This window comes from Heteronotia binoei, chromosome 15, assembly GCF_032191835.1.
Source record: "Heteronotia binoei isolate CCM8104 ecotype False Entrance Well chromosome 15, APGP_CSIRO_Hbin_v1, whole genome shotgun sequence".
In the NCBI taxonomy this organism is placed as follows: domain Eukaryota; kingdom Metazoa; phylum Chordata; class Lepidosauria; order Squamata; family Gekkonidae; genus Heteronotia; species Heteronotia binoei.
This window is the reverse complement of record NC_083237.1, coordinates 17,056,919-17,084,403: the sequence shown is the minus strand read 5'-3', so window position 1 is coordinate 17,084,403 and position 27,485 is coordinate 17,056,919. Positions and strand designations below refer to the sequence as shown.

The 27,485-nt window shown below is 43.7% G+C and overlaps 2 protein-coding genes across 2 annotated transcripts; both read left to right on the top strand.

Moving 5' to 3' along the window:
* The first annotated feature begins 15,733 nt into the window (after window positions 1–15,733).
* Window positions 15,734–16,657, top strand: LOC132584320 (olfactory receptor 5T7-like). Its single transcript, XM_060256182.1, has one exon. It carries the CDS (start codon window positions 15,734–15,736, stop codon window positions 16,655–16,657), a length of 924 nt encoding a protein of 307 aa, XP_060112165.1.
* Window positions 16,658–22,510: 5,853 nt separating this feature from the next.
* On the top strand, window positions 22,511–23,455 carry LOC132583205 (olfactory receptor 2D3-like). The gene has a single exon (XM_060254873.1). The coding sequence runs from the start codon at window positions 22,511–22,513 to the stop codon at window positions 23,453–23,455; it is 945 nt and encodes a 314-aa protein (XP_060110856.1).
* Window positions 23,456–27,485: the final 4,030 nt, after the last annotated feature.

Sequence of the window (27,485 nt, the reverse complement as noted above, 5' to 3'; positions counted from 1 at the left end):
ACCTTTACATACAGCAATCGAGCGTATCCCGGGCATGTACAACTGTCCAACCACCACAGTCTTTGTCCAATGGAACTCTAGACAAAGACTGGTGCCAATGGAGGATTGAGGAGGAGAAAGACCATCTCCACCCTGAGCCAAGTGTCTTTGTGTAGACTGGGTGTTACCTTAGGCAGCAATTTGGCCATCTATTGTCACCATTGCAGCTAAGTTCAACCACTCCCATGTACCTCCACCCCAGTACTTTCACCCTTTCTTTCCCTTGACAGCTACCCTGGAGCATCCCACCTTGGCCCATTGTTACCAGGAGGTCCAATCAGGTAACTAGTGCCAAAACCTCATTAGCTAGGAGCAGGCAGCCAATTAGGTGTCCCCTCCAAACCAGCCATTGGCTACCGCACAAGTCCAGCCCTTAAGGTCACTGTGGAGCCTCCCCTTTTTCTGAGGTCATGCACCAGCTGACCACTTTTCTCCTCCCTCGTACCTCACATCCCCTGAGGGCTCAAGGTACTCCTTATAACCTGTGGCCTAGCCACCCACAGGTGTGCTTCTAGCAGTATCCCAATTCCACTGTCTAGATCCATCCCCAATTCTAAGGCCTAGTTTCGGGTCCCCTCTCCCTCATCCTCGCTCGTTGCCATTGGAGCCTTCCTTGAAGACTACGATCGGTAATTATCACCCTGTTCGTTTACCCATGTGTTTCTCTATGTCTCTATCTAATTTTCTTAGGACTGTATGTATGATTTTATGAGTATTTTATCTTGTGTGTGAGATCTATATTTTCTTGAAGGAATCATCAGTCGACACATGTTGGTTCAGGAAGAAAAGAGGTCTGACTTCCTCAGCCAACCTTTACTTTATGTATACATTCTGTCTTGAAGCTACATATTTGCTTAGTACATAGTGTTTAAACAAACAACAGGATGCATCTGTTCAAGGGAGACAGACCATATCTGCTGTTTACAGGATTCAATACAGTCATCAATTTGTCAATACTGCAAGGGTCAGCATAAAGAGTGAGAATGTGGTTGAACACGGATGTGAGATGCCTGTGCCCTTTTGACTCTTCAGACACAATGCGGAAGCAGGACTCCAGGCTGGTATGCCAGGCACATGGTCGCACCCACGTTCCTGTCTGTGGTCTTTGTGGGACCCAGGAATCAAGCAGTTTCTCAGGGCATGACTCCTACATTTTCTAGAATAAATTCAAATTGCTTTCACTTAATTAGTGTCCCTGGCATATTTGAGCAATAGTTTCTGGATGTGGAGCCTGTATACATAATCTCTGATCCTTTTTAAAGTCAAGTGCCCACCTGCCAAGTCCCCAACCTTGGCTTTGAGGGCATTTCGGCTTACAAGGTGTCATACCACAAAACACTGAATGCTATAGGTATGCCCTTGATTAAGACATAAGAACAAGAGGCCTCAAGAACCTCTCTAAGCCTTTGTCACTTCACTAAATTTCCTTGTAGTCCAGCATTGTTCCATTGTTCCATTTTGTTCTGTATTATGAGCCAATATGTGTACTTACCTTTCTTCCCTCTGCATAAGACCAATCTAGGTCGAAATGCATCAGGTCAAGTTGAGTGGGTTCCCATTGTGGTTTTATGATTTTACATAGGATAGAGGCTTATGATGGGTCATTAAATGCTTTCTACAATAAATACATGTATGTTGATTTATTATTTTTTTAAACTTTGTTTTTACTGTTCGGCCCTTTAATTGCATATGAATTATGTATTAAAATTTTATCTGCTTTGGGGGTTCTTGCTTGTGGGAAACAGATCTCCACATGTGCCCAAAGGCAGCTGGCCCCTGTTTGGACTGGCCCTTTATTTGTTTATTATTGCATTAGGATTTTATTCTGCCCTTCTCATTAGTAGTTTAATTGACAGGGATATTTTCTTGTGGGCCACTGATGGCTAAAAGCAAGCCAAGCTAAGGCCCAACAACTCTGTCATTACCTCCTGGCTCATACCCTTGACTGTCTATGGTCATGCCTCAGGAACCACTCCACCTAGCTTAATTTAGGGTTTCCCCTCCCCATTGGGGCTGGTGGGGAGACCAGCAGGCTGGTCAATGGCAGGCCAAACCAGCAACATCATTCAACAGTATTTTTCAGGTGGACTGGGGCCAGAGTTTCAGCTCCATCCTCATCAACACAATTAGAATCCTCAGTGGTGCTTCTCGTTCCATGACCAGTTGCACAGTGCAAGGGCTTCTAATAATAATAATAATAATAATAAAATTTTATTTATATCCCGCCCTCCCCGCCGAGGCGGGCTCAGGGCGGCTAACAACATTTCATAAAATTATACAGGGTTTAAAATCACAATTAAATTTAAAACATTCCAATTAACAGATTTCCAGGTGCTAATTCCATTTATAAATGATAATAGCGAAGTCACCCACAGCAGTCTCTCAGCCAGCAAAGGCCATCCTGAAAAGTGTGGTCTTGCAGGCCCTGCGGAACTGGTCAAGACACCGCAGGGCTCGCACTTCTTCTGGGAGCTGGTTCCATAAGTGTGGAGCTGCGATGGAGAAGGCCCGTGTACGAGTGTTTTGAAGTTTAGCCTTTTTTGGTCCAGGGATAGTCAGCTGGTTCTTCCCTGCTGACCTCACTGCTCTCTGGGATTCGTATGGAGAGAGACAGTCCCTCAGGTAGGCAGGTCCTCGGCCATATAGGGCTTTAAAGGTAATAACCAGCACTTTGTAATGAACCCGGTAGGTAACTGGCAACCAGTGCAGTTCGCGTAGCCCTGGCTGTATGTGCTCCCACTTCGGGAGCCCCAATATCAGCCTAGCCGCCGTGTTCTGCACCAGCTGCAACCTCCGGGTTCGGCACAGAGGCAGCCCCATGTAGAGGGCATTACAGTCATCCAATCTTGAGGTGACCGTTGAATGGATCACTGTTGCTAGGTCACGGTGCTCCAGGAAGGGAACCAACTGCTTTGCCCACTTCAGATGGAAGAATGCTGACTTAGCAGTGGCTGCTAACTGGGCCTCCATTGATAGTGAAGGCTCCAGTAGAACTCCCAAGCTCTTGACCCGGTGCGCCGCTTTCAGAGGCACACTGTCAAAAAATGGGAGAGGTATTTGTCACGCCTTTGAATAATTTTGCATAATATTTAAAAAATTATCTTTTTTTTCTTTAAAAAAAGAAAAGAAAAAAAAGAAAAAATGGAAGAGTATTTACGAAATATCCAAATAGTGCCCCTGACTGAGTACATGAAAAAGATTTTAAATGATCCAATTGAAAAGATCGAAATTGAAGCAGCAATAAAAGCAATGAAAGAAGGTAAGGCTCCTGGGCCAGATGGATTCACATCTAAATTTTATAAAACCCTCAAAGATGAGATAACACCCAAACTGCAGAAACTGATCAATATAATAAGAGAAAAAGGGATAATTCCAAATACATGGAAAGAAGCTGTAATTTCGTTGATCCCCAAAGAAGATAAAGATGTCACAAATGTAAAGAATTATAGACCAATTTCATTATTAAATAACGACTACAAGATCTACACAAGAATTCTGGCAGAACGATTGAAGCAATATCTGATAAACTTTATAAAAAAAGATCAAGCTGGATTTCTTCCTAAAAGGCAAATAAGAGACAATGTAAGAGCTGTCATCAATGTTGTAGAATATTATGAAAAGCATCCAGAAAAAGAAGCGGCTTTATTTTTTGTAGATGCGGAAAAAGCCTTTGACAATTTGAACTGGGGCTTTATGTTTGCAGTAATGGAAAAAATTAATTTAGGGGAACATTTTATAAGAATGACGAAAGCAATATATACAGAACAGCAAGCAAAATTGTGCGTAAATGCAGACCTTACAAGAGAATTGATGGTAAGCAAAGGTACAAGACAAGGATGTCCGTTATCACCATTGTTGTTTATAATGACTCTTGAAATTTTATTACAAGTGCAAAACGACAAAAAAATAGAAGGATTAAAAATTAAAGGATTCTCTTATAAATATAAAGCTTTTGCAGATGACATTGTGTTTATTATAGAGAATCCGATTCAAGTAACACCGTTGCTCTTAACCAAGATAAAAGAATATGGAGAGATTGCAGGACTATATATAAATGCAGAGAAGTCGATGTTTTTATGTAAAAATATGCAACCAAATAGACAGAATGAATTGCAGGCACTGACGGGGTGTAAAGTTACTTCTAAAGTAAAATATCTTGGCGTAGAAATAACTATGAAGAACATAGATTTATTTAAAAATAATTATGAAAAGCTTTGGTGCAAGATGGACAAAGATTTGATAAAATGGAACAGACTTAATTTGTCTTTATTGGGCAGGATTGCTGCAGTTAAGATGAATATTTTGCCAAGAATAATGTATCTGTTTCATACTATCCCGATCATGAAAGATAGCAAACAATTCAATAAGTGGCAAAAGAAGCTCTCTGACTTTGTATGGGCCGGGAAGAAACCAAGAATTAAGATGAAAATTTTAACAGATGCAAAAGAAAGAGGAGGCTTTCAGCTCCCGGACTTAAGATTGTACCATGATGCTGTTTGCTTGACATGGATCAAGGATTGGCTAATGCTGTTGGATAAAAAACCTTTAAGGTTGGAAGCTCATGGGAATAAATTCGGCTGGCACGCGTATTTGTATTATGGGAAACACAAGATGGATGGGTTTTTTTCTCATCACTATATTAGAAACACTTTATTAAATACTTGGATAAAATATAAGAAATATGGTGATTAGAGGAAGTCGCTTTGGATAGTGCCAGCAGAAGAAATAAAAATAACAGCTGAATCTGAGGAAGAAAGAGTGATGTCATACAATCAGTTGTTAAAGATTCAAGGTGGGAAAGTTGAATTAAAGTCAGCAGAAGAGCTAAATAATAAATATGACTGGTTCCAAATGCAACAAATAAAAAGTCTGGGGGGAGTGGCTTTGACCAATATCCGGTCAGGAGCCTTTGCCTAACGCTCTCCCTCCTGCCTCCAAAGTTATATCTTTTTTTACCTCTTTAAATTATATTTTTGAACTTTTGAAAGATGCCTCCGAAAGGGGTGAAAAAGACCAAGCAGAAGGAAAAAAGCTTTCAGCCTTTAACTAATTTCTTGGAACTGCCTTCCACCTCCCACGCAAGCTTGGAGAGATGTGAGGAACCACCTGCAGAAAGTCCTCTCACGGTGAATTTATTGTTTTAGGCAATGTCTAAACTAAGAGAAGAAATACGAGAGGACATAACTTCTATGCTTCAACCAATGTGTCAGCGTCTGGATGAATTAGAGAATTCTTGTAAGCAAGCAACCCAAACGGCGCAAGAAGCGTTAAAAAAAGCTCAAGAGATAACAGCAGATGTATGGATGAGGGAACGGGTTTTAACAGTGGATTTTCGTAGCCAGGAGCTGTGCCTAAAATTTAGAGGCTTTAAATTGGATGAGGAAGCAGAAATGGACTTATATATATTCATGGCAAATTGGCTTGCTGAAGTAATCCACCTGGAGGTCGAGGTTCTTCCACTCATCTAAAAAGCATATCGTGTAGGCGAGGTATGTGAAGACAATTTGTCTTATACCAGAGATATTGTGGTGCAGTTTAAGGATTATCGAATGAGGCAAAGAGTCTTTGCAGAGGCTAGGGAGAGAGGAGGCCTGGACTACCAGGGGTTAAAGATTCAGGTGTTTCCGGATCTCCCTCCTGAATTTTTAAGAATCAGAAGAGACCTTAAGGACACAACTGCCAAATTGCGGGACTTAAAAATTAAATATAAATGGCTAAAAAGTCTGATGGAAAATGATATGAAATCTGATGGAATTAGACGTGAGCAAACAGAATTGGAAAAGGTTTTGCTTGGAGACAATGAAAAATTAATATCAAAAGTATATGTTATTATTGAAATGGTCTACAGAAGAGGAAGTAGTAAAATCTCAAATGGTTAAATGGGCAATCAATATAAACAGAGAAATCCAAATGGATACTTGGGAGTACCTTTGGAAGAACTCGATGAAGATATCAACATGTCAGAATATCAAGGAGAACTGTTTTAAAATGATGTATAGGTGGTATATGACTCCGAAGAAACCGGCAAAGATGAGTAAAAAGATGTCAGACAGATGTTGGAAATGTAAGCACCATGAAGGTTCTTTTTTTCATATGTGGTGGACCTGTGAAAAAGCAAAAAACTTTTGGCTGATGATACAACAAGAAATTTCTAAAATTTTGGGTTATGACTTCAAGAAAGTTGCAGAGACTTTTCTGCTAGAATTACAAATAGAAAAATTTCCAAAAGAAGATAGGACTTTAATTTGGTATCTGCTCTCAGCTGCTAGGACATTGTATGCGCAGCTGTGGAAACAAGAAAAAATACCAGAGAAATGGGACTGGATTGTGAAAGTTTTATCGTGGAGCGAGATGGATAAATTAACAAGAACTTTGAGAGACTATGATCTGGAAGTGTTTAAAAAGGAGTGGAAGAAATTTAAAAAAATATATAGAGTTAGAATGGAACGTAAAAAGACATTGGACAATTTTTTAATATGAATGAGAAGAAAAAGACAGTGTGTTTTGATGGGTTTGGGATACCTTTATATTTGGATTTAAATATATAACTTCGGGGTAAGTCTAATAACGGAGGGAGGGGGGATTGAAAATATCATATGGGTTAGGGATAGAAAAGATATAGAAAAGATATAACTAAACATCGTAACCGTATGTTATTAATAAATTGTTAAAATACAACATTGGAGGGAGGGGGGATGGAAATGTCATACGGATTAATATTGAGATAATTAAGAAATAACTAATAAATTGTTAATAATCAATAAATTGTTAAAACACAAAAACTGGGAGAGGTATTTCCCTCCCCAGGGTGCTGCGACCCACGCAAAGGACCTCTGTCTTCGTTGGGTTCAGCTTCAGCCCACTCAGCCTAAGCCAAGTTGCCACGGCCTGCAATGCCAGGTCCAAATTCCCTGGAATGCAGTCAGGCCGGCCATTCATTAGCAGGTAGAGCTGGGTGTCGTCTGCATATTGGTGACACCCAAGCCCATACTTCCGGGCAATCTGGGCAAGGGGGCGCATATAGATACTGAATAGCATTGGGGAGAGAACTGCTCCCTGCGGCACCCCACAATCAAGTGTGTGCCTCTGGGACAGCTCACCCCCAATTGCCACCCTTTGTTCCCGACCCTCGAGGAAGGAGGAAAGCCATTGTAGGGCTAGCCCCTCAACCCCTATGTTCTAGTATCCTGGCCCCACTGGTGGACCTCCTGATGGAACTTGGGTTTTTTTTACCACTGTGTGACAGTGTTGGACTGGATGGGCCATTGGCCTGATACAACATGGCTTCTCTTATGTTCTTATGTTGCTCAAAAATCCATCGCTATGTATTTCATGACTCGAGAAACAAATAGCTATGTAACCTGAGAAGCCAACTTGTACAATTTTCAATCCTATGCAGACTCACCCAGACTAACCCCACTGAAATACCTGGTTTTAGACTGCTGTAACTTTGCATCAACAGTGTGCATCCTTTCTTGATTTTCTTCCAGAAATACTTCTGATGTGATGGCTTGGAAGAATGGAACACTTTCCCTATGAAGAAAGTTTAAAACGCTTGGGGCTCTTTAGCTTGGAGAAATGTCGACTGCGGGGTGACATGATAGAGGTTTACAAGATTATGCATGGGATGGAGAAGGTAGAGAAAGAAGTACTTTTCTCCCTTTCTCACAATACAGGAACTCGTGGGCATTCAATGAAATTGCTGAGCAGTCGGGTTTGAACGGATAAAAGGAGGTAGTTCTTCCCCCAAAGGGTGATTAACATGTGGAATTCACTGCCACAGGAGGTGGTGGCGGCCACAAGCATAGCCAGCTTCAAGAGGGGGTTAGATAAAAATATGGAGCAAAGGTCCATCAGTGGCTATTAGCCACAGTGTGTATATATATATGTGTGTGTGTGTGTGTGTGTGTGTGTGTGTGTGTGTATATCACCATGCTGCCGGTCTTTTAATTCGGAAAGTAGTTAGCCAGTAAGTAGCAAGGCTATGTTTGGCAATCATCTCACAAGGTTTTAAATATGTCTGGCAGAAACAGACGCTAAAGTAGCATATAAACTAGAATTCAGTGAATATGCCTTGTATGTATCTCTAAGGCCTATTTGGCATGTTTAGTACAAGGAAGCAGGGCTTTTTTAGTAGTAGGAACCTCATTGCATATTAGGCTATACACCCCTGATGTAGCCAATCCTCCTAGAGCTTACAGGGCTCTTAGTACAGAGCCTACTGTAAGCTCCAGGAGGATTGGCTACATCAGGGAGGTGTGGCCTAATGAGCAAAGGAGTTCCTGCTAGCCCTGCATGGAAGGTCATCCTCTTAAAGGACTGGGAAGCTGCTGCCGGTCATGAGTTCCATCAGTGGAATCTCCCCTTCCAAATTTGTTTTGTGAATTTTAAATGTTTTTTAAAATGAATTCCTTTCTGTATACGGCCCTTGGGGCCATTGGTGTGGCCCTCGGGGATTGCTGGACCAAACTGAGCCATGTGGCAGCCTCCCTGGGGCCTGGCTGGCCAGCGAGGATTGTGGGGCCCAGCCGCACTGTGCAGCAGCCTCCCCAGGGTCAGGCAGGAATCACAGGGCCCAAATGTACTGTGTGGCAGCCTCCCTGGGGCCTGGCTGGCCGGCCAGAATTGCTGCAGGGCTGGAAAAGTTACTGTCACAGTTCAGTTTGCACTTGATTTTCCCTGCCTAATATGCTAATGAGTGTGTGACCTAATATGCTAATATTAGGGAATGTGTCTAATATGCTAATGAGTTTCTGCTGGGCTTTTTCTACAAGGCATTTGCCTAGGGCAGCGGGCCAGGTATGTGTGTGTGTGCGCGTCAGATTAGGCTCTCCCCACATTACTTTAAATAGAAATACAATTATTTGCATTAATTTTGCTGGCCATAATCATTCTCCCTCAGTGGAGCACTTTTTTTTTTTAAGTTGATAATTTTTTATGGCCCACGAATGATGTTATAAATATCCAAATGGCCCTTGGCAGAAAAAAGGTTCCTCAGCCCTGAACTAGCGTTTACTTGCCTTGTTCTGCCTAAAACAGCTTCTTTTTCAACTTTGTTGGTCTTCAAGGTGCCCCTGGGGTCAAACTTTGTTCTGTTGCTTCAGAACAACAGAGCTTCCCTCCTGAATTTGTTTTGTGAAGTTTAAATTTAAAAAAAAAATGAATTCCTTTCCTGTCAAAACAATACAGTGTGATGGCGAATGGTGCAACTGAATAGGACATGACATGACCCACTCATGGTACCCCCAATTTCCTATAAAATGAAGTGAGGAAGCAATCTATAGTGCACCATGAGGGGGCAGGAAGAAGAAAGTGATAGGGTTGCCAAATCCAGTTCAAGAAATATCTGGGGGGTTAGGGGGCGGAGCCAGGATACTTTGGGGGTGGAGCCAATAGCAAGGTTGTGACAAGCATAATTGAACTCCAAAGGGAATTCTGGTAGGGTTGCCAAGTCTGGGGGACTTTGGGGGTGGAGCCAGGAGATTTTCACATTTCCTAAAATAAATACATTAAAAAAACCCAGCAGTGCAGTTCCCCTGAATACAGTCTTAATTTTCTCACCTCAACCAGCTGTACTTTCTCTCTCTCTCTCTCTCTCTCTCTCTCACACACACACACACACACACACAGAGGCCAAAATAAACAGTTTGCAATCCCACACTTATGTGTTCTCACTAGGGCAATTTACTCACGAGTTAATGAAGTTCCAAGTGCTAAAGAATAACACAAGGAAACTAAAGGTTCTAGTTTACCTTTTCCTGTGCAAACGGCCTCTGAGAAGATTATAAAACCAATGCAGTTTCTGGGCTCCTTCCCTTCCCGCAGGCACCTTGTTCTGTAGTCTCACCCTGCCCCCAGCCTGGTCTAAAATTTAAAGGCACATGCACCTTTCTAGGAAATAGCTGTTCCCAGTGTCTTTTTAAGCTTTTGAGGTTTGAAGTCACAAGTGGCCTGTTGGGGTGGGGCTTCCCCCCGCCTGTCAGCTGACTGGGGGCAGGAAGGAGCCTGCAAAAGTGGGGGAACCCCCTTGGGACCTGTAGGTTGGCAAGCCTAGAAAGCGAAGGCTCCCCCTTCTGGGTTTTTTTCCTACCCAAAAGAGCTTTTCAAAATTTATTTTCTTCCAAATGAATGCTTCTGCCAGTCATGGAGTTCTCATGGGGCTATCGTCTGACTATGGCTGTAATGCTACACCACTAATGCTTCTGCCACTGATGGAGTTCTCATAGGGCGTTTTCGCACTCACCTTCAAGTGGTGCGACCACCCTCCTCACGCCGGCAGATCTGCAGGGATTTCGCACCAGAAGCGCCGGCGCACCCAAAAGAGCCGGCGACTTCCGTCGCGAAACCAGCTCAAACGTTTTCCTGCTTCTTGTCGGTTTCCGTTTGAGCTGGTTTCGCGACGGAAGTCGCCGGCTCTTTTGGGTGCGCCGGCGCTTCTGGTGCGAAATCCCTGCAGATCCGCCGGCGTGAGGAGGGTGGTCGCACCACTTGAAGGTCAGTGCGAAAACGCCCATAGGGTTGCTTTCTGACCTTGGCTACAATGATATGTTTACTTACTTGGCAGGAGGCCTTGAATTCAGCAGGAGTTCACAGGAGCACAGCTCTTGAACCTTTCTGAGGGCTCCCCCTCTTCCTCCCCACCTATCTACCATCTCCCCATTGAATAATAGGTGTAGACGCATAACAATCCCTGGATGAGCTCCACCACCTATTTTTTTCTACAAAGTGACCCCTGCTTGGCAGTAAATACCCTTAAGCCTTGACCTGGGTGGCCCAGGCTAGCCTGGTCTCATTGGATCTTGGAAGCTAAGCAGGGTCGGCCCTTATGAGGATTTGGATAGGAGATCACCAACAAATAGCAGGGTTCTTGATTGGAAAAACCAACCACTCATTGAATTCAATAGGCCTTGTTTTGAACAAGCATACATGGCATTGGACTGTGTAGCATCATTCTGACCTCCTTGAAGGGAGGAACAGAGACATACTAAATAGCTATTTAAAACATTAAAGATGCTTTTCCTCTGTTCTTCTCATTTGCCAAGAAACTGCAAAAAAAGGGGGGAGAGGCTTCAGTCACGTAAGACAAGAGTTTGGGCAGCTTACATTATAGGGCTTTCTTCTTTTTGTTGAAAAGTTGGGATACATTTTCCACATCGTGCCGGTTTCAAGACCCAAGAGGCTGAAAGAAGAAACAACAAACACTAACGATCCACAGGAAAACCACCATGGGGATCAGAGCAGCCCTTCTGGAACAGAGCCACGGTCTTTATTACCTTACTGAAACTTCCACTCTTTCCCATTTCAGAAGGTGAAGCAATTTAGCATGCTGTCACATCTTTTAAGAAGAAGAAGAAGAAGATATTGGATTTATATCCCGCCCTCCACTCCGAAGAGTCTCAGAGCGGCTCACAATCTCCTTTACCTTCCTCCCCCACAACAGACACCCTGTGAGGTGGGTGGGGCTGGAGAGGGCTCTCACAGCAGCTGCCCTTTCAAGGACAACCTCTGCCAGAGCTGTGGATAACCCAAGGCCATTCCAGCAGCTGCAAGTGGAGGAGTGGGGAATCAAACCCGGTTCTCCCAGATAAGAGTCCGCACACTTAACCACTACACCAAACTGGCTCTCCAGGCTGTTTAATCAGGCAGAATAATCAGACAGGTGCACAGGTTGATTGGTCATCATCTCATGGGCAGTCTTCGGTTGGAGGATCACCCATTATGGTAGTTTGGGGACCATGTGTTAGTGCAAGCAAAGATTCTTAGACAAGAGGGCATGGGAGGACTTCTACTTGGGGACTTCCCAGAGCTGCTACAATTCCAAACAGAGAGTTCTGGCTGGGATACTCCAATTGTCTGATGAAAGCAGTTTCACATCCAAGAGGAGAGGGAGAAGAGCTCTTTGGAAACTTTGGGCATCCTAATTTCCTTCCAAACTCTTAGTGGAGATGCAAACGCCAAGCAATAGGAAGCTAGCTAAGAGCCATTGTTCTTTGGGCATGCGGATCTGTCCAAAGATTTCATTATCTGCTTAGTATGCTGTTTTAGAGCTAGGGAATCTCAGATGTTTTCACCTCTCAAACTGGAGAAATTAGCCAATAAGCATTAGACAACCAAGATCCTGCACTTGCAACATTTTCAAAATAGGATGGAGAAACTTTTCTCCTGCATGTGAGGATCATGGATTCAGTCAATGTCACAAACTACTTGAAGAAGTTCCTCATGATTTTTCAACCTCTTGTTTGTTAACACATCTGACTTTTGTATAACCTGGGAAAGCTGTTACCATGAAAGATTCTTACTTCTTTTATGAGGCGTGCCTGGGACAAGCATGAAGGTATGATACTTTGCATTTGCGATAGAAGATTTTCTTATAATTTTAGCTCATACTTTTTGTTGGGGACAATCCCTCTTCCCTTGGTTATAACTCCAATGGCTGAATTTGTAGGCATGTTCTATCTTGAAATTTTACCAAATTTTATGACTTGCATTTTTGCCCCTTTCTACACTGTTCTTAAACACCCAATGAAAACACATCCCTTTTCATGAGTTTTGCCTTTTTAATATCTCTCAATGCTGAAAACCTTCCATGAAATGTAGCTTTTGTTTAATCCTTCATTACTCTCCCTTCCATTTTCTATGATGTACTCCATAAATAGTCTGACATCTTTGCTGCATGTTTAGCCCATTAATAGTGGAGTACATTTTACCTCAGCCTTCCACCCAGGTAACCAGGAAGGCATATTTGTGGAGTGGGATGGGTGGATGGTACCCACTCTGTCAACTACTTCAGAAGAGGAGTTTGCTTTTGCATTTGAACTCACTTCTTGTCCAACGTATGAGGAGACTTCCATTGGCTTCAGGTGTGTTGGAGTCATAATTTAAGGGACAGCACATCTGAACCAAATTGTATGGATTGGTGATTTAGTATTGCTGTTCCGTCTGTTCTCATGTGCTTTAATTTCCTTTCAAAATCATAGCAATAGAGATAAAGCAACTACATGATTTCATGTACCAGACCAGTGTGCAAAGTATAGTTTTAGTCACTGATGAAAATAATTTTGTTCCGTTGTCCCTGAATAGGACATCTCTTATTCTTCCTTTTCACCATCCTATGAAAGCATCCACCACATTGCTAATAATTGTCCTGTGATGCTTTAATGAATTCCTATTTTATTTTTGTTTTGTTTGACTTATATCCCACTCTTCCCAAAAAGCAGTCTCAGAGTAGGTTCCATCAGAGGTTAACAATTAAAACAAGATTAAAATTACAATATAAAACAGCTGAAATACAGACTTAAAAACTCTGCTTCAATAGTATGACCCGATTAGTCCAGAGGTCCATCAGATTCCAAGTTTCCAAATTACAAACTTGAGGAACATTTCCATTCTACCCACCAGCAGACCTCGGGTTCAGGGGGAGCTCACAGGAGCACAGCTCCTGAACCTTTCTGAGAGTTCCCCCTCCTCCTTCCCACCTTGTCCATTGAATAGTAGGTGCAGCTGCATAACAATCCCTGGATGAGCTCCACCACCTATTTTTCTACCAAACGACCCCTACCCATATTTATTTATTTATAACCCACCTTCCCACAATGGGCTCAACAGTTATATGATAGGGATTGGCTACTTTAATCTGTTTTCTACTTGATTCCAGCTCATTCCCTATTTGTTCATTTTTCAGCACCTTTTGCTATTTCGTCCTCTCACCTTTCCTCAACATCCAGCTGATTCTCCTCTTTTATCCTATCCAAACTGCACCTCCATATCTCAACATTCTCTTATTTCTCACTAGTGTTCCTCCACCCCCAGGCATCTGTTTCCCCCAGTGCAAGTGATTGCTTTCCCACCAGTTGCTCCACAGGCACATTTTGACACGTGACTCCCTCCAGTTCCCCTCACAGCTTTGAGATGCTGCCTTTTAAGGATTAAGAAACCACAAGGGGAACTGGAGAGAGCGGCACATCAAAATATGCCCGTGAATTAACTGCAGGAAATAGAATAGGAAAAGCAGGATAATGCTAGTGAGAAATTGGTATTTCTCTTTCACATGCACATGCATTACTTATGGAGAGTTGAATAGCAACTCATGCTGGTTCATTATTGTGCCTGTACAGAACAGGGTTGATGTTCATCAGACTCAGATGTAACCTGTAGCCTCTTGATTTTACAAGATGGCAAGAAGGACTTGCTGTTGTCTTCCTATAGACACCCATCAGGAGGAAAGGGGTTCATCCAACCAGGTTTAACTCCTCTGAGAACAGTGTTTAGCTAAACCATGTATTCATTTTATGTCCAAAATCTCAACAATGGGTGAACTACAAATACTTGTTATGGCTACAGAGGATCATGGTGAAAATGAACTCTGCAAAGATAATGTAGGGCATTTTAAAACATGACGGTCCAATGAGAAAGCCTTAAAAGTTGCAATCAAATAAATGATTGCTGGAGATGGTAATAGAAGATCATGCTACTGGGCGGATGGAGATCATTACAATGCTGACTGATGGGCTGATGTAGGGCTTACTCCTCAGTTTCTGGATGCAAAATACTGTGGTTATTCCGGAGCCCCAGCAGCTAGGCTAGCTCTTTCTAGCTGCTGTGCCTAGGTGTGGCCAGCTCGCACAAACACACTTGCAGAACTTTTACAGACTTTACTGACATCCAAAGCATTTTAAAGAGTACTCACTGTGCCCTGTCAACAAGTGGGACATGCATGCTGAAATAGCTTTTACAAATGATGGATGAGAAGTGGAAAGACAGACCTTCGCCCCTGGGTCTCCATGTTGAACTACTAGTTAACAAAAGATTGTAAAACAGACAGGAAAAGGATAATAAAACTTCCCCGGGTCCGCGAAGGGGGCCGGAACCTTCCACAATTAGCCAGTTAAGGGGAATTATATAATCCCACCTGAACTACAGCACCTAAAGAACTACAAAACCCATAACCCCATGCATTTAAAGGTACAGCATCTCCTTCTTCTTTCTGAATTAATTCTCTGCTCTCTTGCGCAGGCAGAACAGTGGTGGATCCAACCATTTTCAAAGTAACCTTCTTCCATCTTGTGGCCCTTCCTCCAATGGAAAATGAGGTAAACCAGAGGAAGTCTCCTTAGATGGAGGAAGACTTCAAACTTGATCCAAAATGAAAGCTAGGGTATAAATACTTTAATAACCTTTCTCACTGGAGTAGTGGGATGGGGGTGGGGCTGTAGGATTCACCCTGTTGCTTGGTTTAGGGGTTTTGTATATGATTCTCAAAGGCTCTTGGGTATTTTTACTACAAGGAAGGTCATCCCCTTATAGTTCAGAGAAGCTTCTGCCAGTCAAATTAGAGTGTACTTGATTGGTTCTGCCTAAAGCAGCTCTTCTCTTAGGCTTAGTCTGCTGTAGCATTAGGGTTTTGATTAAGTCTCTAGCTCTTTCAATCCTAGAGGACAGAACCTCCTTGGTAAAGGTGGCCGTCATGACTTCCATCTCTCCTTACAGAGAATCTGATCTTCAGTAGTGGGAAATGAAGCAGCATGCTCTGGATCAGTAAGAGGTATAATTTCTATCTGGTTTTCAATGTGTTAGTGGGTAATTGATTCCAGAGAGTCTTCAGGTCGTAATTACTGTTGTAAGCTGAGGAAACATGTATATGAAAAAATATCACCCTCTCTTCTTGTTGCCCTTCCTCTACAAGCAGGAGAACAGGATGGGTGCTTGGAACTTCACATCTGTCACCGAGTTCATCTTGGATGGCCTATCTAACCATCGCAATACACAGATTCTGCTCTTTATAATAATCCTCCTCATCTATGTCCTTACTCTTACGGGTAACTTGATCATTGTAATGTTGGTGCAGGTCGACTCCAGCCTCCAGACACCTATGTACTTCTTCCTCACAAATCTCTCCAGCCTTGAGATCTGTTATGTTGCTGTCATGCAGCCCCAGATACTAGCTCACCTCCTATCTGGAAATGGAATAATCTCCTACACCCGCTGTATGGTCCAGATATTTGTTGTATTGACTTTGGGAACAGTGGAATGCTTTCTGTTAGGGATCATGGCCTATGACCGGTACCTGGCCATTTTCCAGCCCCTGATGTATGCAGTCGTCATGAGCAAGTTACGTCAATTGCAGCTTGCTTCCACTTGCTGGGCAATAGGTCTCCTCTTTGGTGTGATATATGTGTGCTGCACCTTTCGCCACTCCTACTGTGGTCCCAACCACATCAATCACTTCATGTGTGAGATGCCAGTAGTGTTAAAACTTGCATGTGATGACACTCACATAACGGAGGCCATTGTTTTTGCAATGGCAGCCATGGTCCTTGTGATTCCTGTTCTTGTTATTCTGACCTCCTACGGGCTCATACTGTACTCTGTGTTACAAACGAAGTCAGCTGCAGGACGGCGCAAGGCCTTCTCCACATGTGCCTCCCATCTTGTGGTTGTTACCGTATTCTATGGAACTGTCATATCTATGTACATGATTCCTCGTTCAAGTGCATCACCTAATCGCGACAAGCAAGTTGCTGTTTTTTATGTTCTGGTGGCCCCTCTGCTCAACCCAATCATTTACACTCTGCGGAACAAAGATGTCCATAAGGCAGTGTCCAAAGTGCTGCGACAATGAGGTGTTAAGCAGAAAAGTTGAGTATTGAAGAGAAGAAGAAGAAAAGGAGATTGAATTGATGCCCCACCCTTCACTCAGCAGCTTATGATCTCCTTCCCCTCCTGTCCCCAGAACAGACACTCTGTGGATTAGGTGGGGCTGAGAGAGCTCAGGGAGAGCAGCTCTCGAGAGAACAACTCTGAGAGAACTGTGAACGAGCCAAAGTCACCCAGCAGCTGCATGTGGAGGAGTGGGGAATCAACCCCAGTTCTCCGGATTAGAGTCTACAGCTCTTAACCACGAAACCAAACTTGCTCTCTTGACATCTTCCTAAAAGGTTCCTGGTTTTGCCAAAGGTCTGCCAAATGCTAAATGGAAGTGGTCTGAATATTGGATTTGGACAAGGCAGATAGTGTTTCTGCTAAACTTCAAAGTTTGTCCAGTGGCTTTGGGATGGAATTTTCCCTCAGCCTGATCTATGTCAGAGGCCTGTGTGGCACACACAGTTAATAAGCATATCTTTGCCTGTCCCATTCATTGAACATTAGTGAGATAAACAATAGAAATAAAATGAAACAATGAGTCACATTGACAACATGGGAGAACTTACCTTGCATAGATTTGGAAACCTGATGAGATCAGGTTACACCAGATTATTCCACATCCCTGCCAAACATTAGGCAATGAGATATATAAGCTGTTATGCAACGGACTGTGTAATTATAAGATCAGCGGTAGTGGTTGCACAGTTAAAACTCTTGCTATTTAAGACTTTTCAGGAATAATATTTCATTCAGTCCATTTCTCAATTGTCTTCCCACTATAAAATAGACACTGTTTCATATAGAGATGATAGATAGATAGATGCTAGATAGATGGCTAGATAGAGAGATGGATAGATAGATAGATAGATAGATAGATAGATAGATAGATAGATAGACAGACAGACAGACAGACAGACAGACAGACAGACAGACAGACAGACAGACAGACAGACAGATAACACTCTTTCTATTTAAGACTTTTCAGTAATAATATTTCATTCAGTCCATTTCACAATGGTCTTCCCACCATAAAATAGACACTGTTTCATAAAGATAGATAGATAGATAGATAGATAGATAGATAGATAGATAGATAGATAGATAGATAGATGATAGATAGATAGATAGATATTATTAGGAAGAAAAAGAAAACACTAACAAAGCATAAGAGATATACAACCAGGGCCAGCCTGTGGGATCGTGGTGCCTTGGCAGGAGCCCCCTGGCTCCCCCCACCGCTCCCAGCCAGTGCCACCCAAAGGTGCCCCCCCGCCATTGCCTTCCACCCCCCAGTGTGGCGCTGCAACGCAGTGCCATGCTCCATCACAACCCCCCTGCCGCGGCGAGGCAGCAATGGCACCCCCTTCCCAACCGTTCCCTCCCCCCCCTCCACTCACAGCCTGACGCCAGTGAAACTTATCTTTTGAATGAACGGGCTGAAATGAAGGCTTGGCTCCCCCCTCCTTTCTGGAACCGGAGTGGGGGGGCAGGGGAGTGAAGGGAAGGGACAGGAAGGGGGTACCCCCACCCTCCCGGCACCCTAGGCAACCACCTAGTTTGCCTAGTGGGCGAGCCAGCCCTGTATACACCATACAAAGAACACGAGAAAAGAAAGAACAAAAGAATATACATATGTATATAAATTAAAAAGAAAACAGGCTTCCAATTTTCTCTATGACAAACATAAGTTTAATTACATAATTTTCTCTTAACCTATACATTCAAAATAAGAGCTCTTTTTTCTATTATCTATTAACCTACACATACAAAAAAAGAGCTCTTTTTTTTATGATCTATTATTCTTATCCCCCCTAAACCATAAATCAATAGACCATTATTATCTGTTTCATGTAAAAAAGTCTATAAGAACTTTCCAGTCAGTAATAAATGAACTTACTGCCTTTTAGGGAAGACACACCCGGCAATCTTGATTTCCCTCAAAGTGAAGTGGGGAGGCAGCCTGAAATACAGTATGGGGGGGTCATTGCTCAAACATTAAGGAATTTCCAGTTCAAAGAGTATTAAGTCATGGAGGATTCATGAAGGACAGGTCTATCAGTGGCTACTAGTCATGGTGACTGAGGGGAACCTTCACATTCAGAGGCACAAAGCCTCTGAATCCCAGAGTCCAGAGAGGACATCAGGGAAAGACCTCGGCCTCCACGCCCTGTTGTTGACCATCCAGAAGAACTGGTTGGCCACTATTTGAGACTGGATGCTGGACTACATGGACCACAGGTCTAATCCAGCAAGGCTCTTCTTATGTTCTTAAGTCTGTTGCCTATCCAGTGAATGTTTTGTCAAGTCATGGAATTCTCATGGAGTTGTTATCTGACTGTGGTTGGAGTGCTATGTTGTTTTTTCTGAATAAAATAAATACAGGATGTGGTTGTCCCGCACCTTTCTTTTGGCATGCAGGATTGGAAAGAGGTTCAATAAAAAATATTAAAGATTTCCCACATTTTTAGAATATGTGTACTATTGCGGGGGTGGAGAAGAAAAGTATTTGGCAGGCTACATTGCATGATTTTCTTCCTTTCAAAGTTTTTTGTTGAGGTCATAATATCTTTTCCTATATTGTGAGTCTGAATAACTGATACTCAGGAGAGTCAACAACAACAATCTATTAATAATGATCCAGAGCAAAATCCCAAAAGGATCAGAGTAATCTTCATAGACTCTTTCCTCAGTCTTTATCAGCTTAACCCAAACAGTAAATCTTTCATATCTGAAGCAAAAAGGAAGTCAGCAAGCAGCCACATCTTCTATCTACTGCAAATATCTTAGGTAAGAGGACATAGAAGTATATGCAGAGATAGTTCTGGGCTACAGTGAACATTGCTTTGACTCCATATACAAAGCTTCCAGATTATTCCTAAAGAATGTTCTCAGAAGCAATGGGTATCACGAATTCCTCTTTTGAATGGGGATTACAACCCCCAGCAATATTAAACTACCAACCGGGAACATACATTATCCATATATTTATTTGGGGATGTGTGTTCAAAGCTGTAATTCTCTTTTGACTCTGTTGTTTTATCGCTCGTAAACCCTGGATGCATTTGGATAGTGAAGGAACTAGCCTTATAAAGCAGTTGGCAACCTAGACTCTGCCAAGGGCACACTTTTGAAAGCAGAACAAAGATACTTGCCTCCTGGAGCCCCCACATGAGATATGGTGTAAGCCAGGGGTGGCCAACGGTAGTTCTCCAGATGTTTTTTGCCTACAACTCCCATCAGCCCCAGCCAGCAGCCATGCTGGCTGGGGCTGATGGGAGTTGCAGGCAAAAAGCATCTGAAGAGCTACCGTTGGCCACCCCTGGTGTAAGCTTTTCCTTCAAGTCTTGGAGAGTCCAATGAAGAAGATGTTGGATTTATACCCTGCCTTTCACCCAGAGTCTCAGAGCAGTATGATAATTAAAGCTCATTCTGGTCAAAGTTAATAGAGTGAACTTTGAGAAGGTGAGGATGCTGGGATTTCACCCCCCTCCCCCCCCCCCCCCCCCCCGTATTAATTTTCTATCTACTCAGGAAAGACAATAACTTTGGGTGTTCCACTTTCCTGCCAATTATATATTTCAGTCTTTATGGGAAATAGTACCATTATAAATCTTTGGATTGTTTAGACCATTGACTTCTCACCAAGCAATGTCTTATTTTTGCATGAGTTTCACAGGTCCTATATGTTATTTATATGTTTCCATTTATTTTGTAAATGCTTTTATTATTTAATAAAATCCTTGAAATATGGAAAGCAAACAAACTAGAGAGCTGAGTGCTCAAACCTTCTTACTGCCCAAAATATGCCATTGGTTCATTTCTGGTCAAAGTTAATAGAGTGGGCTTTGAGATAGGTGAAAAACAAGAGAGCCAAGTGCCCAAACCTTCTTGGTGCAAAGGACAGCGGGATGGTGGCTCAGTGGCAGAGCACCTGCTTAGGAAGCAGAAGGTCCCAGGTTCAATCCCTGGAATCTCCACTAAAAAAAGGGTCCAGGCAAATAGGCGTGAAACACCTCAGCTTGAGACCCTGGAGAGCTGCTGCCAGTCTGAGTAGACAATACTGACTTTGATGGACTGAGTATAAGGCAGCTTCATATGTTCATGATATACCATGGGCTCATTGCTTAGGCTTGTAGTATGATCAGAGCCCCTAAGCATTTTGTCACCTTGATGCTCATTTAAATTGCTGTGTTTATTTACAACATTCACAAGTGTGCCACTAGGTCTGCAATACTCTTGGGAAGACTGGTGTGTGTGTGGGAGAACTCTAGGTTTGTTTGAAGATACATTTCTGGCACTGAATGCAGTCTGTGCCAATTTGGACTCCAGTTCTGATCCACAATCTACTTCAACATTTCTTTAAAAAGCACAAAACTTGTGCAATAGGTACCCCTCCTACTGGAAAGTGCTTTGTCAGAAGAAGCTCTAGCTGGAATTCTTCCAGCTGTAGCCTTCTCCTTCATTAGACTGTTTAATCCAGGGGTGTCAAACATGCAGCCTGGGGGCCTATCAGGCCCCCGCAGGGCTCCTTTCAATCTCTCAAGTAACTGGCTCTTGTCTGCGTCCTTCTCCCTCTTTCTTGCTTCCTTCTACATCTTCCTTTGCAAGGCTTGCTCAATCGCACAGGAGCTACATAGCAAAACCTCAATTTTCTCCCTTGGTTGAGGTTCCTCCCCCTTCTGGTCCCCTGGGGAAGGAGGGAAAGAGCCAGAGCTTCCTTTACCCAGTTCCCTGGATCCCAAGGGAGAAACACAAAGAAAGCACCTTTCAGACCAATAAGTGTTAATGTTTTAAGCATGTTTTAAGTTTTTTTTAAAAAAAAATCTTCGGTCATGTTTGCCTGCGTCCTTTAAAAAGTTTATATCTCTGCTACCTAATCTTAAATAGGTACACACATGGCCCGGTTTGGCCCGACAAGGTCTCATTTATGTCAGATCCGGCCCTCATAACAGATGAGTTCAACACCCCTGGTTTAATCCATACCTAGCTGTCACCTTAGCTTTGGGGGCAGTTGGGGATTGTAGTTTAAGATCCATGATTGCCATTAGTGGCCACTCCGTTGACAAAAAAAAAATTCATTGCCGTCATTGTAAACAATGGAACTGCTTGCTGCATGCAGCTCTGTGAGCATTTAAAAGATGTGGTTAAAGGTTATAGTCATTGGGGATGAAATATGTAGGAAGGGACCAGTGTCTATAGAGGGTGAAGTATTGGGTAGGCAGAGAGTCAGAGAATGTAGGTGAGAACAGGAGAGTGAAAGAACTTTGTAATTCCCCCCACACATGATGCAATTTCCTCCTAAAAATCAACACCCATGTGTTGCTTGAGGCTGGGTAATCAAGAGGAGAGGGGGGACATGTATGTGTAATAGGAATGGGCAATAACTGGAAAAATAGACGTCATCTATGTATTTAGTAAATCATGGTTATGATCAGGGCTTTTTTTGAGCAGGAACGCACAGGAAGGCAGTTCAGGCTGGCTTGGCATCAAGGTGGGAGTGGCCTAATATGCAAATGAGTTCCTGATGGATTGTTTCTTTTAAAAGCCTCGTGTGAAACAATGGTGATGTCAGGGGGTGTGGCCTAACATGCAAATGAGCTCCTGCTGGGATTTTTCTACCAAAAAAAGCCGTGGTTATGATAATTTCTTTACACAGGAAATTGGAGAACCTTTTGCTAGCATTTGGATGGAGATCATGATAACGACTCGCCTTAATAAGTTGGTTTGCAATTTACCCCAGTAAATCTGGTAGCAAACCATAGCTAGTTTTTAGAAATACTCTACACCCTGAGAATAATAATTTCATCTTCTCTGCAGGCAGGATGAGAAGATGGGGGCTGAGAATTTCACTTTTGTCATGGAGTTCACCTTGGAAGGATTGTCCAAACACCGCAAGACACAGGTGCTCCTCTTTGGGGCCATTCTTCTGATCTACTCATTGACCATCGTGGGGAATCTAGTGGTCATCCTGCTGGTGCGGTCTGACTCCCGCCTCCACACCCCCATGTACTTCTTCCTCGCACACCTCTCAGGCGCCGAGATCTGTTACGCCACCAGCACGGAGCCACAGATGCTGACTCACCTCTGGGATGGGAAAGGAATCCTGTCCTTCGCCAGCTGTGTGGCCCAGATATTTGTCGTATTGTTTATGGGCACTGCTGAAAACTTTCTGCTGGGAATCATGGCCTATGACCGCTATCTGGCCATTTTCCATCCTCTCCTGTACGCCGTCACCATGAGCAAGTGCTGCCAATGGAAGCTTGCTTGTGCATGCTGGGTGTCAGCCTTCCTTTTCAGTCTGACATACATCTGTTGCACCTTTAGTCACTCGTACTGCGGTCCCAACTACATTGATCACTTTATCTGCGACATGCCCTTGGTGTTGAAACTGGCATGTGACAACACCCACGTCACACAGACTATCATATCAGTGATGGCAGGGCTGGGCCTCATGATTCCCATTTCTCTTATCATGACCTCCTACGGACTCATCCTGTTTTCTGTGTTAAAAATGCGCTCAGCCTCCGGACAGCGTAAAGCCTTCTCCACGTGCGCTTCCCATCTCATGGTCGTTACTGTTTTCTATGGCACTGTCATTTCAATGTACATGGTTCCTCGGTCGAGCACATCTTCAAATCGTGACAAACAGATTGCTGTGTTTTACATCATGGTCACCCCTCTGCTCAACCCAATTATTTACACCCTGCGGAACAAGGATGTCCACGGAGCAGTAAGCAAAGTGCTGTGGAGACGAAACCTTGGAGGAAAAAGCTGAGGGTGTACATCTACCTGATGGACCCCCTGATATTGCACAAAGGGTACTAGTTACTTGGGGCAATTTGAATGTTGGGTTTGGAAATGGCAGCTGAAGTTTTAGCCCAAATAAATGAATCAAAACTGTAGATGTGGGTTTGGAGAAGGTTATTACGATAATGTTATTAAGAGGCGGATTTAAAAGGGAAAGAATTATTCTTTTGTCATTAGATTTCTAATTATTTGGATTTGCTTTGGATTGTTTGGATTTGATTGATACTTTGTGATCTTTGTTTCATACTTTATGCTTGATATTTTATGAATTTATTTTGCTTGGTACTTTTTGATTTGCTTTGGATTTGCTTGATACTTTATGATACTTCAATTGATCAGGGAATCAATATCATGCAATAATTAATGTCTAGCTATGTGGCATACAGAATCTGTTTGCCTCTGCTAAAATCCCGTTTCCAAAACTTCAGCTGGCAAGCATCTGTTTGGAGGATCTGTTTATGGAATATGCTTTTTCTGCAAAAGCAGTCTGTGTATCAATGCAGGAAATGGCAAGATCTAAAGATCCCTATCGAAAGATCAACAGAGAATATTGTTGGGTACCAGAGCTATTGTAAACTAGGGTCCACTTTGATTGAAGTGCCCTCCAATGGAGCTCAGATGGTGTGGAGCACCAGCTTGTTCTTAGGGGAGAGCACTTCCTTTCCCCTAGATCCACTCTCTTCTTTGCTGGAAGTCAGAGCTGGTTTATCATCCTTGGCTTCCTCCTTCAGACCTTGCATGGTTCTAAGCCAGGGGTTTTTTTGTAGAAAAAGCCCAGCAGGAATTCATTTGCATATTAGGCAACACCCGATTCCAAGCCAGCCGAAACTGGGTTCCTGTGCATTCCTGCTCAAAAAAAGTTCCAGTGATATATCTGAAATATCTTTCAGACAGCTGTCCTCTCCCCACCACCAGTAAGGAATGCCGATCTTTAACTATTAGAAAAGGACATCGTCTGCGCTGCTGTCTGCGGTGTTGGATAATTAAATTTGGTGGTGTCATTTAAATAGATCTGGTCACTTGGCCAGTTTGTTCAGGGAAAAAGAAAAAGAAAGAAAGAGGATCACCATTTGACACCCCCACAACTCGGGAGACGAGGGGTCTGTCAGGATCAGCCGTGGGTTGTGCGGCTTGGGGTGGGTGAACGCAGACTGCTGGTGGTACCGCCCCAGAGAGGTCCTCCTCTCAAGTTGTGCAGCTTGGGGGACTGGAGCTCCAAGGGGTAGCCTGCTATGCCAGCCAGGTCTGAGCCACAGAAGGATGGCACATGCCAGGGCAAAGTGGCTCACTCTGTGGGGCAAGGGAAGGGTCAAGGGTGACCACACAATTAGGTTGGCCTTCGCCACTTGCATGGGCAAATCATTAAATAAATTATAATAATGAATAAAGTGGCCTATATTCATCCCAACCTTGTGTCCATCTTTTTCTTTTGACTGGGGAGGGCAAACATGTTCTACAGTTGACCAACCTCCCCCCCCACCATCAGCTGAGTGGACAGTGTAATCTATTGCACCCCTGCCCAACTGTGTTGCAGCCGCTTGCAAGCAGGAAACCAATAGACCAGGGGTGGACAAACTTGTTTAACGTAACACCCACATAGAATAAACGTCAGGCATTTGAGAGCTGCAATACATGAATGTCAGATGGTTGAGAGCAGGTAGGAAGGAAAGAATGGTGGAAAGAAAGAAAACAGATGGGGAGGGAGGGAGACATGGAAAGAAAGCAACTTTAACTTTAAATTCATTCTCCAAGCTGCCGGTTAGCTTGGCTAGGAGAAGTGATTTAAAGAGACAAATGTCTTCTTCAAGCCAGCCGATGGGATAGTGGGGGCTTTGAGAACCACACAATATGTGTGAAAGAACTCTGGCGATAATCAAACTGACTCCACATTCATTACCAGTGAACAGATCATGACCTGAGTTAGGAGGTATTAGAAGAAGAAGAAGACTGCAGATTTATACTCCACCCTTCTCTCAGAGCGGCTTACAATCTCCTATATCTTCTTCCCCAACAGACACCCTGTGAGGTGGGTGGGGCTGAGAGGGCTCTCACTGCAGCTGCCCTTTCAAGGACAACTCCTGCAATAGTTATGGCTGACCCAAGGCCATTCCAGGAGCTGTAAATGGAGGAATCAAACCTGGTTCTCCCTGATACAAGTTCACGGACTTAACCGCTACACCAAACTGGCTCTCATTCCCGAGCATCCCTGAGCAGGGCTGACCCTAGACTGCCTGGCACCCCCCCACACATGAAAACATCAGTGAGTCACATGGGAGGCCCCGATTCAGCTCCCCCAGAAGGCCAGCGCCCTAGTGGCAGGGCTGGCCCTGTCCCCAAGGCAGGATTCTTTTTGAGGTGGATAAGGCAAGACCAGAAGTGGGTCACTTCAGAGAATATAAGTGACAAATAAAATATGGAGTGCTTGATAGGCACAGCTTTCTTACACAGCCACCTGGAACAGCTTCTGAAAGAGAATGAATGAGAAATAAATCTGAATGACCCAGAAGAGATGTCAGAAGGCCAAGGCGGGTCTATAAAGAAAGGCCATATGTGGGAAGTTTCTAAAAAGTCCCACTTGACAGAACTCCATCTGAGGTGAATAGAAGAGGAGCTAAGCGCTGCTGAGGATTCAGAGGGACTTTGGTGAGGCGGTTGCTCCTCAGCCAGTAGAATCCAACCCCTCCTAGGAAGCAACATGGAATTTTGAGTTTGAAAACCAGAAAATGGTGCTGGGTACAGGGCCATATTTGGTGAGCCTGTTTGGTGTAGTGGTTAACTGTGAGGACTCTTACCTGGGAGAACCGGGTTTGATTCCCCACTCCTCCATTTGCACCTGCTGGAATGGCCTTGGGTTAGCCATAGCTCTGGCAGAGGTTGTCCTTGAAAGGGCAGCTGCTGTGAGAACCCTCTCAGCCCCACCTACCTCACAGGGTGTCTGTTGTGGGGGGAGAAGATATAGGAGATTGTAAGCCACTCTGTGTCTCTGATTCAGAGAGAAGGGTGGGGTATAAACCTGCAATTCTTCATATTGTACCCTGGATGAGGGTACGCTCCTGCCATAACTCAGAGTTGAAAGATTGTAGTTTCCCTTCATTGTGGCCTACCTACAAGGTCTACCTTACACGCACTGGTCTCTCCATGTCTGTTTATCCTGCGTCTCACATGTGGGAAGCTTTCCAGTTCCACTGACTGGGCTTGGGTGCTCATTGTTTTCTGTGTCCAGACTTAAAGCTGTGCTCTCTGAAGTGACAAACATAGACAGCTTCAAGAGGAGATTGGATAAACATATGGAACAGAGGTCCATCAGTAGCTATTAGCCACAGGGTGTAGATGGAACTCTCTGTCTGGGGCAAGAGATGCTCTATATCCTTGGTGCTTGCGGTGGGGGGGGGGCAGTGGGAGGGCTTCTAGGGACCTGGCCCCACTAATGGACTTCCTGATGGCATCTGGGGGTTTTTTGGCCACTGTGTGACACAGAGTGTTGGACTGGATGGGCCATTGGCCTGCTCCAACATGACTTCTCTTATGTTCTTATGCCATACTGATAAGTAAAAAGGTAAAGGTAGTTTCAACTGGGGTGATGTCACATCACAACATTTTCACGGCAGACTTTTTACAGGGTGGTTTGCCATTGCCTTCCCCAGTCATCTGTACTTACCCCCCCCCCACAAGCTGGGTCCTCATTTTACTGACCTCGGAAGAATGGAAGGCTGAGTCAACCTTGAGCTGACTACCTGAAAACCCAGCTTCTGCTGGGATCGAACTCAGGTCGTGAGCAGAGAGTTTGGACTGCAGTACTGCAGCTTTACCACTCTGTGCCATAGGGCTTGGTACCGATAAGTACGGTCACCTAAATATCAATCATATTTTTCCACCATTCATGTTGCTAGACAAGAAATTGAAAAAAATTATCAGCTGCCATCACGTAAGCACAAACAAGGTGTTTGCAACTTGCGCTTTATGGTTGCCTTCCTTCTCTTTGAGGGTAAGCTAAAATG

Coding starts and splice junctions, on each gene's coding strand:
- LOC132584320 (XM_060256182.1), top strand. CDS start 15,734: ATGGGTGCTTGGAACTTCACATCTGTCACCGAGTTCATCTTGGATGGC.
- LOC132583205 (XM_060254873.1), top strand. CDS start 22,511: ATGGGGGCTGAGAATTTCACTTTTGTCATGGAGTTCACCTTGGAAGGA.